This window comes from Oryzias latipes, chromosome 1 (genome assembly GCF_053564925.1).
Source record: "Oryzias latipes strain Hd-rR chromosome 1, Olatipes_Hd-rR_3.1".
NCBI classification, from domain to species: domain Eukaryota; kingdom Metazoa; phylum Chordata; class Actinopteri; order Beloniformes; family Adrianichthyidae; genus Oryzias; species Oryzias latipes.
The window spans coordinates 34,230,228-34,249,320 of NC_136237.1; the positions used below are offsets into that span (position 1 = coordinate 34,230,228).

The 19,093-nt window shown below is 37.8% G+C and overlaps 1 protein-coding gene across 1 annotated transcript; it reads right to left on the reverse strand.

Annotated features, from left to right (window-relative positions):
• Positions 1–203: 203 nt before the first annotated feature.
• jpt1a (Jupiter microtubule associated homolog 1a) lies at positions 204–14,707 on the reverse strand. The gene is made up of 5 exons (XM_004065680.5): positions 14,455–14,707; positions 11,185–11,327; positions 3,937–4,034; positions 2,506–2,533; positions 204–1,974 (listed from the first exon to the last, which is right to left on the reverse strand). The coding sequence occupies exons 1-5, from the start codon at positions 14,508–14,510 to the stop codon at positions 1,829–1,831; spliced, it is 471 nt and encodes a 156-aa protein (XP_004065728.1). The 5' UTR covers positions 14,511–14,707; the 3' UTR covers positions 204–1,828.
• Positions 14,708–19,093: the final 4,386 nt, after the last annotated feature.

Consider the following 19,093-nt stretch of genomic DNA (forward strand, 5'->3'; position numbering starts at 1 on the left):
TCAATATAAAATGAGCTTCACTAAAACCTGGATTTAATCTCAGTTTTAGTGTCACGAAACCCTTTTCATTTTAAAGGAAAAGTGTCAACTTCTAAAATTTAAAGTTTTAATCAGAAGACATTTTACTGCTCCACTAAGATTTTTTTGGCACTTCTAACAGATTTCACAAAAACATTCAGAACTGCACAAAAAGACAAAAAAAGTCTTGATGAAAACAGATTTTATTTCCACAATTGTGCCATCTTTTCATTTAAGATGTTTTTTTTTGTTTGTTTGTTTGTGTGTGACGTACATCCAGCAACAGGACTTGTAATAAGAGGCAGATAGACACATCTCACACGAATAAGCAAAAAAAAAAAAAAAAAAAAAAAAAATGTGATAAAACACCACAGGAAAAAACATGATGCACCTGAAATCTTTTCTGGATTATCTTGTAGTGACGTCTTCTGTATGAAGTAGGAGTTAACAGTACAGAGGCAGAGGCAAGAGTTTTGGTTTAAAGAGTCACACACATATAAAAAAAGAAATTACAAAAAAAGATGTTTTTGAGATTTTCCGATACAGGTTTATCAAATGTGATTGGGGACAAGAGGAAAGTGGGCTGGGCTGCCATTAAGGTCACTTGTTAAATCCAATAAGAGTTTACCAGAAACACAAGGGACCAACAACATTCCGCTGAAATGTTCCTCGTCTTTTTCCGAGCAGGTGTGCTTTAGAGAACTCTACCTAGAAAACACAGGAGCCATTGAAAAACGATGGCGATGGCACTACAATGTCAAATTTGTGACCGAAACCTCCAACACTCAACCGTCCACTTGCAGTACTGCTCTGAACACTGTTCACGTCTTTCTGAGACGATTTAAGGAAACAAATGGAGCCTTCATTCAGATTAAGTATACAGAATCAGAAAAAAAAGGTTTCTGCTTCATGCAACAGTACAACTATTCCACAAAAGAAAGCAAAGTCACAGTTCCGATTTGGTTTTTTTCTTTAGTTTTTTTTGCACATTCATACCGAGCAGACATGCATGCGATGTCAAGACAAAAAGAAACAAAAACTTGCTCAGAGAAAACCCTTGAACTTTTGCTTGTTTGAACTCTTCGGGGGCTTTTCTGAAAATCTGTTACAGAAATCCGAGCCTTTCCAACCTTCCTGGCAGGTTTACAGTCGGGCTGCCACCAAACGCGTGTGCGGAGCGTGTACGACGCAGAACATGCGTGAAGCAAATCCCCGCCTGCTTTTGAGTCAGCCTGATCAGAACATGTTTGGGTTAAAAAGCAGAACAGAAAAGTCCTCTACGACCCAAGCTTTTGAAAATTCTACCATGAGCGAGTTCATCTGAACTGCTTAGCTAAACTAAAACGATAGATTTAGGAGAAATAATCAGAGTTTTAAGGTTTAAGATAAGTTTTTAGGGGCAAAAATGAAGCTAGCCTTTGTGTTTTCAAACGGGGTACATTAGCTGCAGTTCTCCAACAGAATCAAAGCAGAGAACCGCTCAAACTTCAATCCATTTTCAAACAGCCCTGCTTCTCATCTGCTTCTGAGTTTGGCGAGGCCTGGGCTTTACGTCAGGAGAAAAGGCAAACTTTGAACCATTTTATTAGGAATACATAAAGTGCTTTGGTCAAATAAAAGAATTAAAAACAGTACAAAACGGTTTCCAAAAGAGAGGTATCAAAACAATGCACTTGGGGTTATGGAGGAAACTGGTTTCTGCCAGACATCAGAGGGTTACTGCGGTAAGACAGAGAGGAATGCTTGTTTGGGGAAAAAAAAGAAAATTTCAGAGATGGGAGGGGTTAAGGGAAGGGAGTTTGGGGGAGTTTCAGCCCAGGATGAGGCTCGACTTGCCTCCGGGGGGATTTCTGCGGCCGGATGCTGCACCTGCAGCCGGTTCTTCAGTTGATGGAGGCTCCTCCAGCTGCTCTGGTCCAGCGTCTCTGTCAGCACTCCTGCTTTCTGAACACAGATCTGGATGGACATTTCACATTTATGAACAAACATAAAGGAATATTTGCTATAATTCAGATTTTTTTAACCCGGGAGAATCCATAGAGACAAATTTGGCAGTTTTCTTTTTTAAATCCTTTTTTTTTCTAATTGCATTTCTTTGGCTGCTGATAATTGCTACAATCCAACATAAATAAACAAAAAATTTCAAATTAACTTTAAAAGCCCAGAAGAAAATTCTTCCCAGATTCTCCAGGGCTAAGGAACTTATAATTAAAATCCTCACACACAGCTCTTCCTAAGGGAATCGAAACCACAAAGTACACAACACCGTCAGGGACTCCTTCTGCTTTCAGGTTCTTCTGCCACGTTTTCAACAGTTCCAAAAGAAAAAAAACACATTTCTGTGCAGCTTGATTCGTCCCCGGCAGCCACACTTTTCTGCATTCTCACTGCTAAGTCCATCAAAAACCATAGAGTTTTTAAAATGCACACAAATAAAGGATAGTTTGTTCAAGCTTTTACAAATACTAGAAGACAAAAACTGCTTACCAGCATCACGAGCAGCGTTATCTTCATCCTGAAAAAAATAAACAAACAAAATCAAGTAATCAGCAGTTAACCTCTTTCACAAATTTACAAACTGACAAAAAAAGATACGAGGAAATGCTTTTAAAGCCCACTGCAGTAGCTGAGTCATAGTTCCAAAGTTTTTGAAACATCCGCTTTTAATCTGCTCCTGATCAACGCGATTTGAATAAAGAAATACCGGTACTCAGAAACGCAGTTTTAAACTTAATTCAAATTAATTAATTCATACCTTTCCTGACTTTTTGTCTTTCCATCATGAGAAAAATGCTACAAGAACATGTTAAAAACACCAAAACACAATTTTCCTTGGAGTTGAGTAGGAGGCAGTGGCTTAGGCGGTTGAGCAGGTCGTCCGGTGATCTAAGGGTTGGCAGTTCAATCCCCGCTACCCCCAGTTGTTGTCTATTCACCCTCCCTGCCTACAGTAAAATGGTAAATAGCGTAAACTTATATAGAGCTTTTCTAGCTACAAGGCCCAAAGCGCTTTACAGTCACAGACCCATTCACCCAGTCACATTTCTTTATTCTGGTGGTAGGCGGGCACCTGTGTTTGGCAGCGGAGCCGCCACCACATTCACACACTGGTGGCGGCTCCGCTGCCAAACACAGGCGCCCGCCTACCACCAGAGGCAATGTCTTGCCCAAGGACGCATCACCTCATTGCGGGAATCGAACCTGCAATCTTACGATCATGGGTCGACCGCCCTACCGCTGCACCACGGCCGTGCGGCTCCATTGGTGTGTATAAATGTCCCGGTGATGGTCAGAGGGCACGCCTCACCATCGCTTACCAACAGCAAGTAGGAATGAGGAGTGAATGGACACATGTTAGCGCTTTGAGCGTCTGGAAAAGCGCAGATAAATCCAATCCATTATAATAAATATTATTATTAAAGGATTGTAGATCTGTGGTTTTGACAAATTCTTTAAGGTCTTCACCCTAATGACATCTGTGTTATGTTTTACTTTGTGCTACAAAACAGTTTGCTCAGTTTTTGTCCCTAAATAACACTTTTAAAAAAACTGATATCTGTCCAAGAAAAAAAATTTAGATGTAATGTTTATTTTGCTTTAAACTAACATGCTACTGATGTGTCTACAAGTTCCTAAACTGGAATAAATACTAACATCCTTTAACCAAATAAGTACCATAAAACATAGATATTCCATCTTTATTAGTACTCACATCTAAACGATCAATTAATAACGTTTTACTTTATTGGCATTCAACTTTTTTGCAAAGTTGTTATGAAAAAGCAACAATCCCACATGACAATGTAAAAAAAAATAACATCCTCATTCCAAAACAACTTCAGCTTCCTCCAATATCCATCTCACTTCAGGTTTCATTTCAGGAATTCCCATAAAACCTGACGGGAGGTATGATCTCACATTGCCAAAAGCCTCTCCAGTATGATTGATGCCATGGTTGCCACCTCTTCTCAGGGGAGCTGATGGTTCACCGCATAGCACGCCTGTGGGCTTCCCTCCTGTAAAAGAAAAGAAACAGATGTTACGGAGCAAGGAGACGTTCACATCCAGTAAAAAGAAAGAAAGTTAAATGTAAGAGATGTGTCTAAGGGAGAAATGTGTACCATTAAATAGTACCAATTTCCACTAACAGAATAGCTGACATTGTTGACAAGAAAGGTTTCAGAACCTTGAATAAAGTAGGGTGGAAAAAAGCTTGAAGTTAGTTCTAACGCCAGGAAATCTGTGGGACTTTGTTTGATTCTCTGACCGTTTGTCTTCACAGACTGTTTTACTGATGTTGCTAATATCGGAAACAGCATTTCTGTTTGGCTTTCACTTTATAACTCTGTGTAACCCACATAGAGTGGATTTTTTATTTACTACTGTATCCAGACTCCCAGCATTGTAACAAGGTAATAAATCAAATAGTTCAAGTACTGCCAAAGGTCTCTTTAGCCATGACTGAGCGTCCTGTGTTTCATTCCTACCACTGGAAAAAAAGCCATCATGTGGAGAAAAAGGGTCCAAAAGAGAACAACTCTGAGAACATGTTGCCCCTGACGCCTTACTGGTACAAAGTCTCTTTGTCACATTTTGCAGTTCTTTAAATGAACAAAATTTGGTTGTTTTGAGATTAGAAAATGTCACACTACAGTAGGTTTCTTTACTGAGCAGGACAGACCAGAGCTTTGTAATACCCCCCCAATCTAAATGGGCATCAGGCAAAAACAAAAGCTGTTCTAGCCGAAGACTTTTTGAGATACACAGATGATATCTGTGATTTTATGAATTCTCAGTTTGAAAATAGTTTAGTTGTCTGAATTTGTCATGTTTTTTTCTGATTCTTTATTATCTTGTATAGCACTGAAACAACATTTTAACTTTATAATTTTCCAGCGGTGTCTAGCAATATGTTGTGTGTGTGTGTGTATATATATTTTATATATATATATGTATATTCTTCGGTTCAGTAAAAAGGGGGAAAAAAGTTACTAGATAAAAGCATAAAGGCCTACAATTTATCTTTTGAAAAGCTTCAAAACTTTTATCTAATAAAAAATACATTTAATACTTAAATATATACCAATGCCCTTCTGTGTGTTGCTCATGTATTGATCTTTTGGCTATCTTATTATTCCTGAAAAGGTATCTGATAACTGGCAGTGTGTAGTTGTTATTGCCCGTGTCTTGTTCTTGCCATTCAGCTGGCTTCTCGGGACTTGCCTTACTCGTTGGAGGTATTTGGCTGTTGCAGCTTTCCTTGTTGCCTGTTCCAGGTTGCCATTTGCTTATGGGATTCCAAGGTACTTGTAACTGTCCTCAATATCTGCTATTGTTCCTTCTGGGAGTGCGACCTTTCCTGTGTGGACTACCTTGCATCTCTTCGTCACCATTCAACTGCATTTCTCAAGCCAGAAAACATCCCAATGTCAGTACTGTAGATCCGGTGGTGTGGATCAGGAAGTCAATGTCACGCTCGCACTTACCATATAGCTTAATCTCATCCATGTAGAGGAGTTGACTGATGGTGGCCACATATCTGAGTCAGTATCCATAGTCAATCTCGTTAGTTATTTGGCTGAGAGGATTCAGACCTATGCAGAACAGCAGTGGGGACAGAGCGTTGCCTTGGTATATGCCTCATTTGTTGGACACTTGTGCAAGTGGCTTGCCATTGGCCTTAAGGATGGTTTTCCGGAGCTTCATTGAGTTTCCTATGAAGGCTCGTAGAGTTCTATTGATGTTGTACAGCTCCAAGGATTCAGTGATCCACGTGTGTTGCCTTGAGTCATAGGCTTTATTGTAATCAATCCAGGCAGTGCACAGGTTGGTGTGGGGTGACCTGCAGTCTTGAGCGACTGTTCTGTCAACCAGGAGTTGGTATTTGGCTCCTCTGGAATCTCTACCAATGCTCATGTATTTGGCAACCCAGGTAACCCAGTCTGGGTTTCCTGGTGTTCATTCTAGACATGATCTTGTCTTTCATGTCAGTTGCTGCCTCGATCAGCGTATCTGTAGTTTGCACAGGGTGGGAGTGTGGTACAGCCTCCTCTCTGATCTGGTGTTTTGGCTTTCTAATGTTGTAATTGTGTTGTACCGCTGCATCTCAAGTTGTGATAGGAGTTGCCATTAGTGAATGTTGGAACATTGAGCTACTAGTTGCTTGGCAGTTAGCATTGATTGTGATTTTGAACCATCTATTATCAGTTGCATTCTCTGCATGTAACCTCTCTGAGTAGAATTACTTGTCTAGTTGCATTCCAACAGAACCTTGTTCTCACGTCTAGTCCATTTCTTGTTCCAATAGCCCATGTGCCATCACAAGCCTAGTTTTGCCGGGGGACGTCAGAGCCGGCACGTTTCATGTAAATAGAAAAATGGCCAGTACTGCTTCATTAGGTTTTTCAGTAGACTGTTAAAGACGTGGTGTACTGGCACTCTGTGGTGTGTCTTTAAGGTGGTATGAGATCAAAAATTCCAAGCAAGGATCCAGTGACTTTCTTGTGACTTGAGCCAGATGCAGAATTAATGGATTTGGATTTGTTGTTTACATCAAAACCAAACATGTTGTACTTTGACCCTGAGGACTGGCTTCAAATGGGATGTGAGTCTCAGCATCAGTAATCATTTTAGAGTTTGTGAAACTGTAACTCAAATGGCGATTACCTAACACTGAGTCAGTTCATCAAGAAATCACATGTCCCCTTTTAATCCAATGTTAACAAGTGAAACTAACAAAACATTCATGTTTAAAGGTTGATTTAACAAACTTATACTACTGTGGTTTTATTTTGTATGTATGGCAGTTGTTTATGATGTTTATGTATTTTTTAGACACCCCATCATTGTTTTTGTTTCTGTCTCTCCGGGTGTTAAAGGGTTAACTGGCCACATCCTTTCTGTCCTGAAGAAAAGCACATGCAGGCACCTAACAACGAAAATTCCTACTAACTATAAGCCTATAAAATAACATGCGCACTCCATCGGACATTTCGTTCCATACAAAAATAAATATAATAAACCAAGGCTGTGTTGATTAACATGTGTAATTATGTGAAAGGAAATTAATGAAACCTTTGACTGTTTATATTACCATGTTTTTCATAAAAGTCGTGTTTTTTTTTCATAGTTTGGACAGGGGTGCAGCCTATACTCAGCAATGACTTGTTTGTGATTTTTTTTTAAACATAAATAGGCACAGTCGTTATTTTCCTACTACTTAACGGTTGCCATTTGGTGGTTGTTCCCTATTACAACCGGTAGACGACACTGTAGGTGTGTGCATCAGTATTTGCTACCGGCAGCAATGCAGGAGAAGAAGTGATGTCCAAAACAAATAGTAGCTGCTTGTTTTCCTCCTGAACTTGATTATATTTTTCTTATTTGCATGTGTACAAACGTGTGTCAAGTTTCATGCGCTGGGTGATTATTACTGATATTCTTTGCACACAAGTAATTAGTGATGATACAAAAAGCTGAGCATTAATACAGTAAATTGTATCGTTGCGCTAAACCAGTGTTTTTCAACCTTTTTTAAGCCAAGGTACACTTTTTCCTTGACAAACATCCTGCAGCACACCAGCATCCAAAAATGTAAAAATGGAGACTCCATAGTCTGTACATTCCCTCCAAGATCTCACGTGCATTTTTTATAATAATTGAGGCAGAAAAAAACAGGATGTTGCACCTGTTCTTCCTATATGTTGTAATAAAAGTTGTGATAGTTTTCAATTATAATTTTCAACTAAATTAACTGAAAACTTGTCCAGGTAGTTGTTTTTCCTTTCAGTTTATTAACAAGCAATTTTATCTAACCTCACTTTTTTCTAAACAGTGGTCTATTTATTTTTTAGTTTATATGATCACAACATGCGTAAAAATTTTACACAAAAAAGACCAACATTTTATGCATGTTTGGGTTCAATTGTAACCACATAAAAAGTGAAAACGATGAGGTTTAATAAGTTTTTCTTTTGTCTTAATCACAAATGTAACTTTACCAAAAATGTTTTATTTCTTTTTGGTCGAATAAATGGTTTCAATTTAGTTTAAATATGTCTGTTGGCCACTTAGCCTTAATCCTGATTCTTTTCTTTTGTTATTGCTTATATTTAAGCTTAACTCTTCAAATTTTTCAAAAGTGAGGTTGAATTTCTACTTGATTACACATATTGTTAGAAAACTAGTTAGAAACATGACTTGGACCAAACAATAGGATGTCTGGCTGTTAATGATAAACACAAATCATGAAGGAAAACCAAACTGTTTATCGCTGATTTCATCAACAAGATGAGAAAACTGTTAAAACAGACTAATGTGTGTATTTGTTGTGCTTTACGACAGTTAATAGAGTAGCGTCATTGCAGAGACTGTTACTTTACTGCTGTTACTTTAACCCAATGCATCATGGGAGATGTAGTGCAAGAACTGACCCCAATGCCAGACAGACTCGCTTCTCTGAGCTTTATTATTTTGTTCAATTTTTCCACGGTCTGACACTGGATTCTGCGGGGAGCTACACTGCTAAGGACGAGCTTTAGCTGGTATTTTTGTTGGGACTGAGAGAATTTCTTGAGCCAAATCAGAACAAGGAAGTGATGAATTTAACCTCTTCTGACTGGTCAGACTGATGACGTATGATTAAGGCTCCAAGAATGATTGGTGGAGACAATTGAAAGGTGCGGGACTTTTCAAAAAAACAGATCTACCGGTATCTGCTAAAACTGCAGATATAGCGGTACTGTCATTATCATCAAAGTGTCTTTATTAGAATCAAATAAACACAAAGAAAAAAGTATTTTATGATCTTTCATATTCCTAACTACTCAGTGTTACCCTGTTTGGATGAACACAGAGCTGATATTCTGGCGATATATCTGGCGATATACCAAAAATGTCAAAGTTAGACTAGGTCTAGATTCCAAAATGGAAATGTCATGTCACCTTGCTAAAGAACATGACTGTGTCATGCCTGCCAACAAACTATCATGACCAATGAAGAAGTAAGAATAAAACAAACCCAAGTTAAGCTACTTACTGGTTAACAGGAATGTCCACACACATCCATGTCATGCTTACAAATCAACTTACTGAAGCAGTCCTGATCTTTAATTATTTTATGTTGACATTTGTTAGTTTTCAGGAAAGCTCATTAATGGTTTCCACGCAGCCTAAATTTACTGGTACAAATTAAAAAAAAAAAAAATTTGTGATTTTCAATGACAAAATATATAAACAGATTACTTGTGTGTTTGAAGAAAAACTTTTTCTGGAGTGGTTTCACTAAAACAAGCTGTTGATCATCTCTGTAAGCTTTTAGTGGTGGCAGAGGCATTCAGGTAACATAAAATAAGAAAAACACCAAGTAATTATTTCTGGAGAAATTCTCATGTAAAGAATTTTTGAGAAGTTTTCATGAAGTTCGTATTAATGAAAAGATTTTCTGCGTTTGCCGAGTTAGTCCCCTTAAAATAAAATAAGAGAAGTAAAGAAAAAGGAAATGAGAAGAAGCACATCTTGGTCAAGCGGTGACGCAAAGACAAATTTCCAAATGTGCAATAAGTCAAACAAAGGATGTCAAGTTCTGAGCTACAAAATCCTTCATGTAAAGTCAGAGGTGACTATGCACATGTCATTAAATGCAAATGGTTGTGTAACTATACAACTTAGAGGGCATTCATTGAATAATAACTCAAAATTATCCACTGCATGAGACTATGCAGAGACCATGCAGCGACCCTACCATCTCGCCGCAGGAAGGGGCGCTTTCGCACATCCTTCTTCCTGTCAGCTATTAGCCTCTACAATGCCTCACAGACACTGACTGAACAATCATTGTTGTTATTAAGTGCATTTTTTGTGTTTTTATTATCCATATGCTGTTTTTAATAGAACTATGCTAACAAGGTAATGTCCTCTTTGTAGAATCAATAAAGTTTTATTCTATTCTAGTTGCGGCAGTAGAGGGATAACTAGTAGTATTAATATTAATAGTTGTAGAAATGGTAAAGTATTCCTTTATAAATGTGTATTTTTGATGAATGCTCAAGACTTGATTTTAAAAAAATACTTTTTAAAGTCTGCAAGATAAAAGTCACAGCCTACAGATGTCAGCAAGTTTGGAGATAGCAGTGAAGTTTTCTAAATTCCCCCCAAAAAACCCCAAGGCAAACATAGTATCAGTTGTATAACAGTTTCGTCACGGCTTAAAAATATTTGTTCCTCATATTTCTGGGTGTTTCAATTTTTTTCTTGTTTTTTGGACTTTTTTTTTTAAGGCGCTTGACTTTTGTCAGTTCAGGTTTTTTTGAACTTCTTTAATTTTGTTGAGTTCTGTCCTTTTTAAGTTTTTACTCAGAATGTCAGCTGTGTTTCTGCTTTCTCAGCATTCAGTAACCTTTGTTTACTTTACTCCTTTATCTTTATCCTTCAGTCATGGCCTGTTTTTCCAGTCCAAATATAGTTCCTGTTCTTTTCATTTCCAGTAAAAGTAGCTTTTGTTGTTTTTTTCTGGATTCAATTGTGCTTCATTCATTAGAGCTTCATTCTGCATGAATTTATCCACTAATTAGGTCCCACATCCATCCCTGAAGCAACATTTTGCAACATCGCCACACAAATTTCACCACCATCCCATAAAAATGGGATGCAATATAATTAATAAATATGTGTTACAAAGATTGGTTCTTTAGAATTTTGTCAACTTTATGAAACATTTCTCTAATATAAATGCAAATTCTATTTTAAAAAAGGTTTCTATTTCCACCACCCCAACACTTTTTTTCACGCTAAGTTTCAACACCCACTTCCATAGACATTTATAGCAATGTATGTGCATTATTCAGCAATGATGGACACCTTTAGGCCATTTAAGCTTCAGCAAGTTATGATCTAGATTCATTTGACTCCAATTCAATTGCTCAATTTCCAGCATCAAAAATTAGAGACACTGTTGTAGATTAACTGACAGGAAGAATCTGTAATGAAAAATGTATTTTATTGCAACACAACTTTGACTTAAATTCCATTTTCCAGCTTACAGAGGAAATTGGCACTAAAAATATGTTTTAATTCTAGCGTAAAAAGCTCTAGGTTAATATTGTTTGGAGACCTATAAACCGCTAGAATGCAGCTTTCACGTCATGAGGAGGAAGGGTAGATCTGTACCTGGTGGGTTGTTCCTTCGATTGGCATAAGGGTCTTCTGGCTCAGCAAAAACACTGGATGCCATCTTGTTTTTCCGGACGGGGGGCTTCTCTTCATCTGCGCCGAATGAAATGTTGGAGCCCCCACCGGGCGGGCGCAGAACCCTGAAAAAAGACAAAAGGGAAAATAAAATCTGGGTATTAGCTTTGTGTTTTTCCACCAATAATCAGAAACAAAATAAAATAAAATATATCAGTGCTGCAGGTAAAACGCCCAAACCAATTTATTTAAGCAGTACATTCAAGCATATTAGGAAATAAGGTGAATCACTCTGGTACAGTGAATAGAATCAAACACACCTAAGAGAGGTGGTTTCAAATAGTTGGAAAGACAAATAATGCTCTACAGTCACAATAAACATGTTGCAACATAAACCGCTTCACAAAATGCAATACGTTCTTCAGAATTGTCAGTCCTGCTTTGAAATAGGACATTTTAAATTATATTAATTCTTTACGAGACTGGTTTTTCCCCTTTTTTTGTTGGATTGGCTTGCAAATATTGATAACTACATATTTTTTTAAATACTTCCTGCTTAGTTTGGCTGCCAGCGCTTTCACGAGGTCCAGACAAAACAGCAGGTAAACACAAGAAATGGGCAGTTTTTCCTCATCGAACTTTGATACTCACTAACTTCTCTTCCCTGCTTTTCTTTCTCGTCGTGCTCTAAATAGGTCACATGGCCATTCATGCGATAAATGAAAAACTAAGGAGTTTCTACAGAAACTTTACTAACAAAGCCATGGGATTAAATAGCAAATGATGGATATACCTTTATTTACTAGACAGACGTCTGATCAAGTCTGGGTTAGGCTGTGAGAGACTTTTGCAAAGGGCTTTGCAGGTATGACTTTTACGTCACCAATGAAACTACTTAGTGACAGATTTATGAAGGCAATGTCCCTGTAAATAAAATCCATTACAGGAAAGTCAAGTTTAAACTTGAAAGTTAAAAATCTTTAAATGCATTCTATTCTGTTGGCACTCAAGAAAATGCAGCCGTTTAAAGTTGCTGGACTACATGCAGAGAAAAAAAAATTGGCAATCTTGCATTCTGACGCAAGATCTAGTAGTACAAAAGTAAAAAACAGTAAAGTAAAACAGTGTTACAGTGGTTTGGACTGCAATGTGCTTATGCTGGTGTGTTTCCAATAAGTGATTAGTCTTTCAGCATTGTGGAGGAATCTTGAGCCCCTCAGCTTTGCAGAGCTGTTGGAATTCAGCCACATTAGACTGTTTTCAAGCATGAACTCCCTTTTAGGGTCACAGGCCCAAGCCGGATGAACTGGCTGATGTGTTTTGGTTCTGTTGCAAAACTCAACAACGTTTGTTTTGGCTTGAGCTTGAAGAGGGAACGTTTTATTTTAGTGCTTCAGATTTTTCTTCAGCAGAATTTTGAGTTCCTTTTACTGCAGGACATCGTCTAAGACCTGAAACAGCAAACAGTCCCAGACCATCACACTACCACCACCTTATCTGACTGTTTGTTTGATACTCCATATCTGAAATACTGTTTTACTTTATACCAGATGTATAAAAAAAAAAGGAGAAGACCCATCTTCAAGAAAAGTTTAACTTTTGCCACAGCGAAACTTCCCAGGAACAAGAACAAAATGTCTTTGAACCAACAGTTTCAGAAATAACAACCTGTCATTTTTAGATTTTCTTGTTCGTTGTGGTTAAAAAAATTGTCATTAATTTATTCAGATTGGACGACTTTTTGTTTGCATCACATGTACATGGAAAGTCAAAGACAGTAGACACCATGACAAGAAAACAAACTGACAAAGTTTGTTTGCTTACTTCCCGACCAATTTCATACATTTTTACCAACATAATCTCGTTCATATCTGTGGTTTTGAACCACTACTGTCATATCTAGATTGATTTTTCAATACATAGTGTAGTTAAACAAAAGTTGGCTAACAATAAATCTATTAATCAATGAGTTGATTCATCCTAAGATCCAGCAAGATCGAATTGGTGAAGCAAGTTTTTAATCGAATCAAAACGAACTATACTATATACTATAAAATAGTTTCAACATGAAATAAGTAAATTATATCGATATTGGAAAATCTTCTTTCTCTTTCGGCTTTTTCCCATCAGGGGTCGCCACAGCGAAAAAGTCGCATGGTAAACTTGGCAATGTTTTACGCCGGATGCCCTTCCTGACGCAACCTTCTCAAAGCAACTGGGCTTGGGACCGGCACAGAAGTAGAGAAGGGAACAGGTAGCAGCCCGGATTCGAACCCTGGTTTCACGGACGGAAGGCGCCGCAAACCAGCACGAGCTAAACCGGCTCCCGATATTGGAAAATACCATTTGGATTTTTACTATAACGTAAAAACGAGCATCACAGCGGACAACACACGCTAGACGGCAGTAAAAAATGATCAAGCCATCATTTCAGTCCAATCTGTGGAAACACTTTGAATTTTGCAAAGAAGCGTGACCGTACAGTGTAGTTTAATGTTCTAATAATGTTCTGTTTTTCCTAATTTTGATGTGGAAAACAACAATGGACTGAATTTTAGGAAACTAAAATAAATACCTCTGAGTGACATTGGTTTAATTTTGGCCAAAGACGTCCTGGATCGGTCATAGATCAGTCAATCGAATCGAAAAGGATCGTTCAAAATGAACCAATCATCGACTATAACAACCATATCAAAAGAAAGTATATGTATATCTCTCTATCTATAGATCTACATCTATATGTATGTATGTATGTATGCAACCTGCTGACATTTGGAGGTGTTGCCAGCTGAAGAAGAGCCCTCGCATGGATGAGACTCAATCATCTTGTGATTCTGCGCAGACCCCACCCAGTTCAACAGACCGACCTTATGTTCTACACGTGGAATCGAAGGAAAACTGAGGCGGTAACAGACAAAAGAAGACATTTCTGCGAGGCCTACAACACCATTTACAGCCTCATTCTGCCCATTAAACGGGAAACCGCCGATTAACAAAGGAGACACAGGGAGGGAGCCGCATGGTGCAGATTGCTAACATCATCATCATGCATTGCTGCATCAATAGAAATATTTTGGTATGGTTTATCCTCAACCACAGCCCTTCACTCCAAGCTTTTAGGGATAAAGCTAGCAATTTAAAAAAGATAACTCTACAAGTATATGTTCGATTAACAAATGAAGGCTTAAATAAGATGCTAAACTTGTTGGTTACATGACAGCTAACGGGTTCGGTCTAAAGGACATCTTTTACCTGGAACTGCTTTTAGCGCCGGGCTCCATCCCTTGATATGTCGTAGTGGTCGTCATTTCTCTTTTTGTTTTTAAATACTAAGGATTATTTATATACTATAACAACAGACGTAACCTACACTTGTGGTGGGGGAAATTTAAGATGCCATTGTTGTATGTGCTAGCTAACAATTTTCAGTTCTTTGCATCCACCTGCCTCAAAAAGGGACAAGGAGAAACAGTTTAGATGGCGACTTCCGGTTTATTTTCACAATAAGATGCACCGACGTGTCAAAATGATTTTTTTTTAACAGGAAAATTAACGCATACAACTAAATAAAAGCTACTTAAATATAAATAGAACTGGTATCATTTTAAGTGAATTATAAAACCAAGTAAAATGCATTATATTTGTTTTTAACTTCCGGTTCTTCCACGTCTCTCATGCTAAATCCTGTCGGCTGCTCCCTTTAGGGGTCGCCAAAGCGAGTCATCCGCCTCCTTCTAACCTTATCTTCTGCATCTTTCTTACTCAAACCACTCTCATGTCAACAACAACAACAACAACAATAAGAAGAATGTGTGATAATAATTATTTTTTTTCTTATTATTCTTCTTATTATAAAAAATCTCATATCCTCCATCCCTGCATCCATGGACCTGCTCTTTGGTGTCACTCTAGGTGTCCTTCCTGGAGGTGTGATCCAAACTCAGCCAGCTTTCCTGTATTTATCTCCAAAAGCTGAGCTCTTCCTCTAATGTATTCCTCTCTGATCCTACTCATCCTCAGCACTCCTGTTTCTTTCTCTGAATCATTGTTTCTAACATGGCTGCTCTCATCACAGTCTTTAACACTCTTACGTCACACATCACATCTAAAACCCCCAGATTCATTCTTTACACCTCTTTCACACTGTTTGCTCTGGATTGTTGACTTTTAAGTCACAGGTCTTGAACTCCAGGCTCCGTGACCCAGTGTCCTTCATGTTTTCCAACTTTTCTGCTTTTGAAGCTCCTTGTTGGCTATGACACCTGATCCAGGTGATCAGCAGCAGATGAGGCAGGATTTCAGAATGAAGATTGACAGAACGTTGGTCTCAGCTTTATCTTTCTATGTGGGGTAAAGTAAATATAATCAAAATGGCCTGCACTCCCAAGTTTAACTATTTATTGCAAGCGTTACCAGTTCATATCCCTGTTACATATTTTAAACCGTTTGACAAGCTTTGCAATTTATTTATATGGAACAATAAGAAACCAAGGCTACACCTGAGGAAACTGCAGAATAGTGCTGAAAGGGGCGGACTTGGAATGCCTAACTTACTGTACTATCACTATGCCTTTTCTCTTAGGCATCTAGCACATTGTGTTCCTACCACCTGAGAGAGCTCCCCCTTGGTTTCCTCTAGAAAATATGGCTAATTCCCCACTGACACTGTCAACTAATCTAGCTCCCCATTCCAAGTCACATCCTGTCCTGTCACATCTTAAGGGTATATGGGAAAAAGTTGCCAAAATCTTTAGATTCGACCCACACCTTCACCTGGCTGCAGGTATCTGGCATAATCACAAACTCTGCTTAGGCAAAACAACCTTTTTCTGGAACTCTTGGTTCCAGGAAGGAGTACTTACATTAAGCGACTTAAATGATAATAATACACTCAAATCATTTGAAAAGCTAAGGCAGGATTTCAACTTACCTCTGCAAGATTTCTGGAGATATCTGCTGTTGCGACACATGCTAGTAACAACTTTCGGTTCCATCACTACAGTCCCATCAAGTTGCAGCATTTTAGAGGACATCAAAGCAGCATTTAGACGTGGACATAAAGCTGCAGCTGATTATAGGATGCTTTTGACAACTTCTGACACCAACACATTATTCCTCAAGACAACCTGGGAAACTGATTCAAATATTCATTTTACAGAGGCAGAATGGAAAGGGATAACCAAAAATATTAAAACAATTTCAAGGGAATTACAAACAAGACTGGTTCAATTTAAGGTCCTACATATAATTTACTGGACACCCAGCAGGCTGCACAAGGTGGGATTATCAAAAACATCTACCTGTTGGAAGTGTCAGAATACTACAGGCACTCTTCCACGCATGCTTTGGGAATGCCCCATAGTCCAGAGCTACTGGTCATCCATACACAATGAGGTGGAGAAGGTGGTTGGTCAAGACGTCCCCTTAAATAGCAGACTTTATGTTCTAGGGGACCCCTCAGTTCTCAGTCGTCTACCATCTCCTCTCTCACAGTTGATCCAAACAACGGTAATGCTGGGTTAGTGAAAGAATGGAAGGGCCTATCGACTCCATCACTTACCCACTGGCAGACCTCTCTGGGTCAACTTGCAGTGCTAGAGAGGTTATCATATAGATTACTGAACAGAATGAATGACTTCAACAGTAAACGGTCTCACTATTTTGAACACACAGGTTAACGACATCTCCAGCTCTAAAAACCAGAAATGATCTCGACTCTAAGTTATGTAATGTTATATCTATTTACGCATGTGTAAGGGCTCACTGTCAGATTTGGCATCTATTTGTTTTTTTGCTGGTTTAGGTATGTCTTTTCAAATTTTCTTTTGTTTTTGTTTGGTTTTTTGAAAGTTATGGGGTTGTTGTTTTTTTCCACAGTAAACTGCATCTCTATTCTGTATTCTGTCTTTGTGTGGACTATTGTAATTTTGTATTTAGAAATGAATAAAGTTTAAATCATTAAAAAAAAGTATTTTTGTTTGCATCACATGTGCATAAAAAGGCAGACAGTAGATACACAACAGGAAGAGAAACTGAAAGTTTGGCAGAAACTGATTATTTACTTCTGGATTGATTTTGTACATTTTTTAACCAACTTGATCTTGATTGTATTTGTGGTTTTCAGTCGATACTACAGTTACTACTAGATCATTTTTTCAATATGTATCTTTATCCTTTGTATTCTTACTTTTTCTAGATTTAGAAGGAAACAATGAAGCTCCTTTTGGCCGTCTCTTCTTCCCCAGAAGCATCCTCAAAACAAATATTGCATCAGTGGTTCTCTTCCTTGGCACAAAACTGTGCTGTTGCTCACAAATGCAGCCTGGTTTCCTTTACTTCTCTCTCATAACTTCATTGTGACTCACCACCTTTATTCCTCCTCAGGTTCCAGAACTGAACATTTTCCTTGTTCTTGAAAATTACCATCAGTACATTTTTTCCTCGCTGGAAATGCTTTTTCGAAATGAATATTGAGACAATGTTCTCAGGGTGGATGTGAAAATGCAATCCCCTCTTTGCATTTTCGTTTTAATTATGACACAATAAGCGGTTTTAAGCATAAAATGAAAAAGCATTTTGAAATATTGCTTTTTCATTTGAATTCTGAGTCATTTGATGCAGCTACTTTTTGAAAATTAAAAAGCATTTCTGCTAATCCATTTTAATTGTCAAATTAGACATTTCTAAATGAATTATGCTACACATTTACCAGAGAACTTTTTGAAAATGAAATGTCAAATTCCATTTTCATTATTTTAATTAAGTGACAGAAGAAGCTGTGTTGAGGAAGGAAATGAAAAAGCAGTTTGGTGGATTGCTTTTTCATTTTTATTTTGAGTCAAAAAAATGCAGCTTCATTTTGAAAATGAAAAAGCATTTCTGGTATTGACTTATTTTTAATGATGCTACAGAATCGCTTCCATAAAGATGGAACAGTCAAGTCTCAAACTCTGTCACACGTCCACAGGTTTTTTTAAGGACAAACAAAAGGACTCATCAGTACTATTTCCTGCTCTACGACTACCTCCTCAATTCATCAGTTCTTCAAAGATCTCCTATGATCACTGACCTGCTGCAAATCCGTTCCATTGTCTTACAAATCTCTGTAAATCCCCCCCCTTTGTTTCCAATGGAGTATCATGAAAACACAAGGGGGGGGGGGGGGAGATTTATGCACCTTTTGTCTCATCCACCTCTTTACTCGTCTGTTAAAATTAAAACTATTTATTCTCTTATTAAAATCAATACATTACAAACCCTACTGTTTGCATTTCCCATGTAGGCAATCATGTTTTCCCACAATTTCACTTCATAATTGATTTTTAATCTGTGAATAAACAGTGGAAAAGCAGATGGCATGAAATAGATTTAATAAACATTTGACTTCAGACTAGAATAAATAAAGACAGTCACTGCCATCAGAAAGCCCCTTTTAAAAATAAGTGAAGCATTATAAAAGGAAAATAATTAAAATTTTTGTCAGATTACTCATTACTGGACTGAGAGCTGCTGCTAAAGTTTGAACAGCTTTATTACAATAATGAATCTAAATCTAAAACAACTAATTTAATGTGAGTAAATATTAGAAAACTCAAAAGCATGTTTAAAAAAAAAAAGAAAACAAAACTTATTTATTTCCAACAATACATTCTCATAACAAGACAGTGAATTTAAAACAAGGGTGTACTTAATGACAAAATGAGTCAAATCTCCAGGGACATAAGTATAAAAACAAAAACCGTGGAATTCTTCCCAGCTCCTGAGAGTTGGTTAAAAAAAAAAAAAATTCTGTCAAGCTTTTAATATCATCTGCACATTAGACTTAGTGCAGCCTACCAGTTGTATACAATGCACAATTCAGACGTCAGTCATTGTGATAAAAGTCTAGTCA

Bases quoted from the DNA above. Each gene is read 5' to 3' on its own strand.
- jpt1a (XM_004065680.5), bottom strand. From the start codon at position 14,510: ATGACGACCACTACGACATATCAAGGGATGGAGCCCGGCGCTAAAAGC. The intron at 11,328-14,454 runs GTAAAAGATGTC...GTCTTTTTTCAG, and splicing joins GGCGCTAAAAGCAGTTCCAG to GGTTCTGCGCCCGCCCGGTG. The intron at 2,534-3,936 runs GTGAGATCATAC...TATTTTTTTCAG, and splicing joins CTGGAGAGGCTTTTGGCAAT to GATGAAGATAACGCTGCTCG.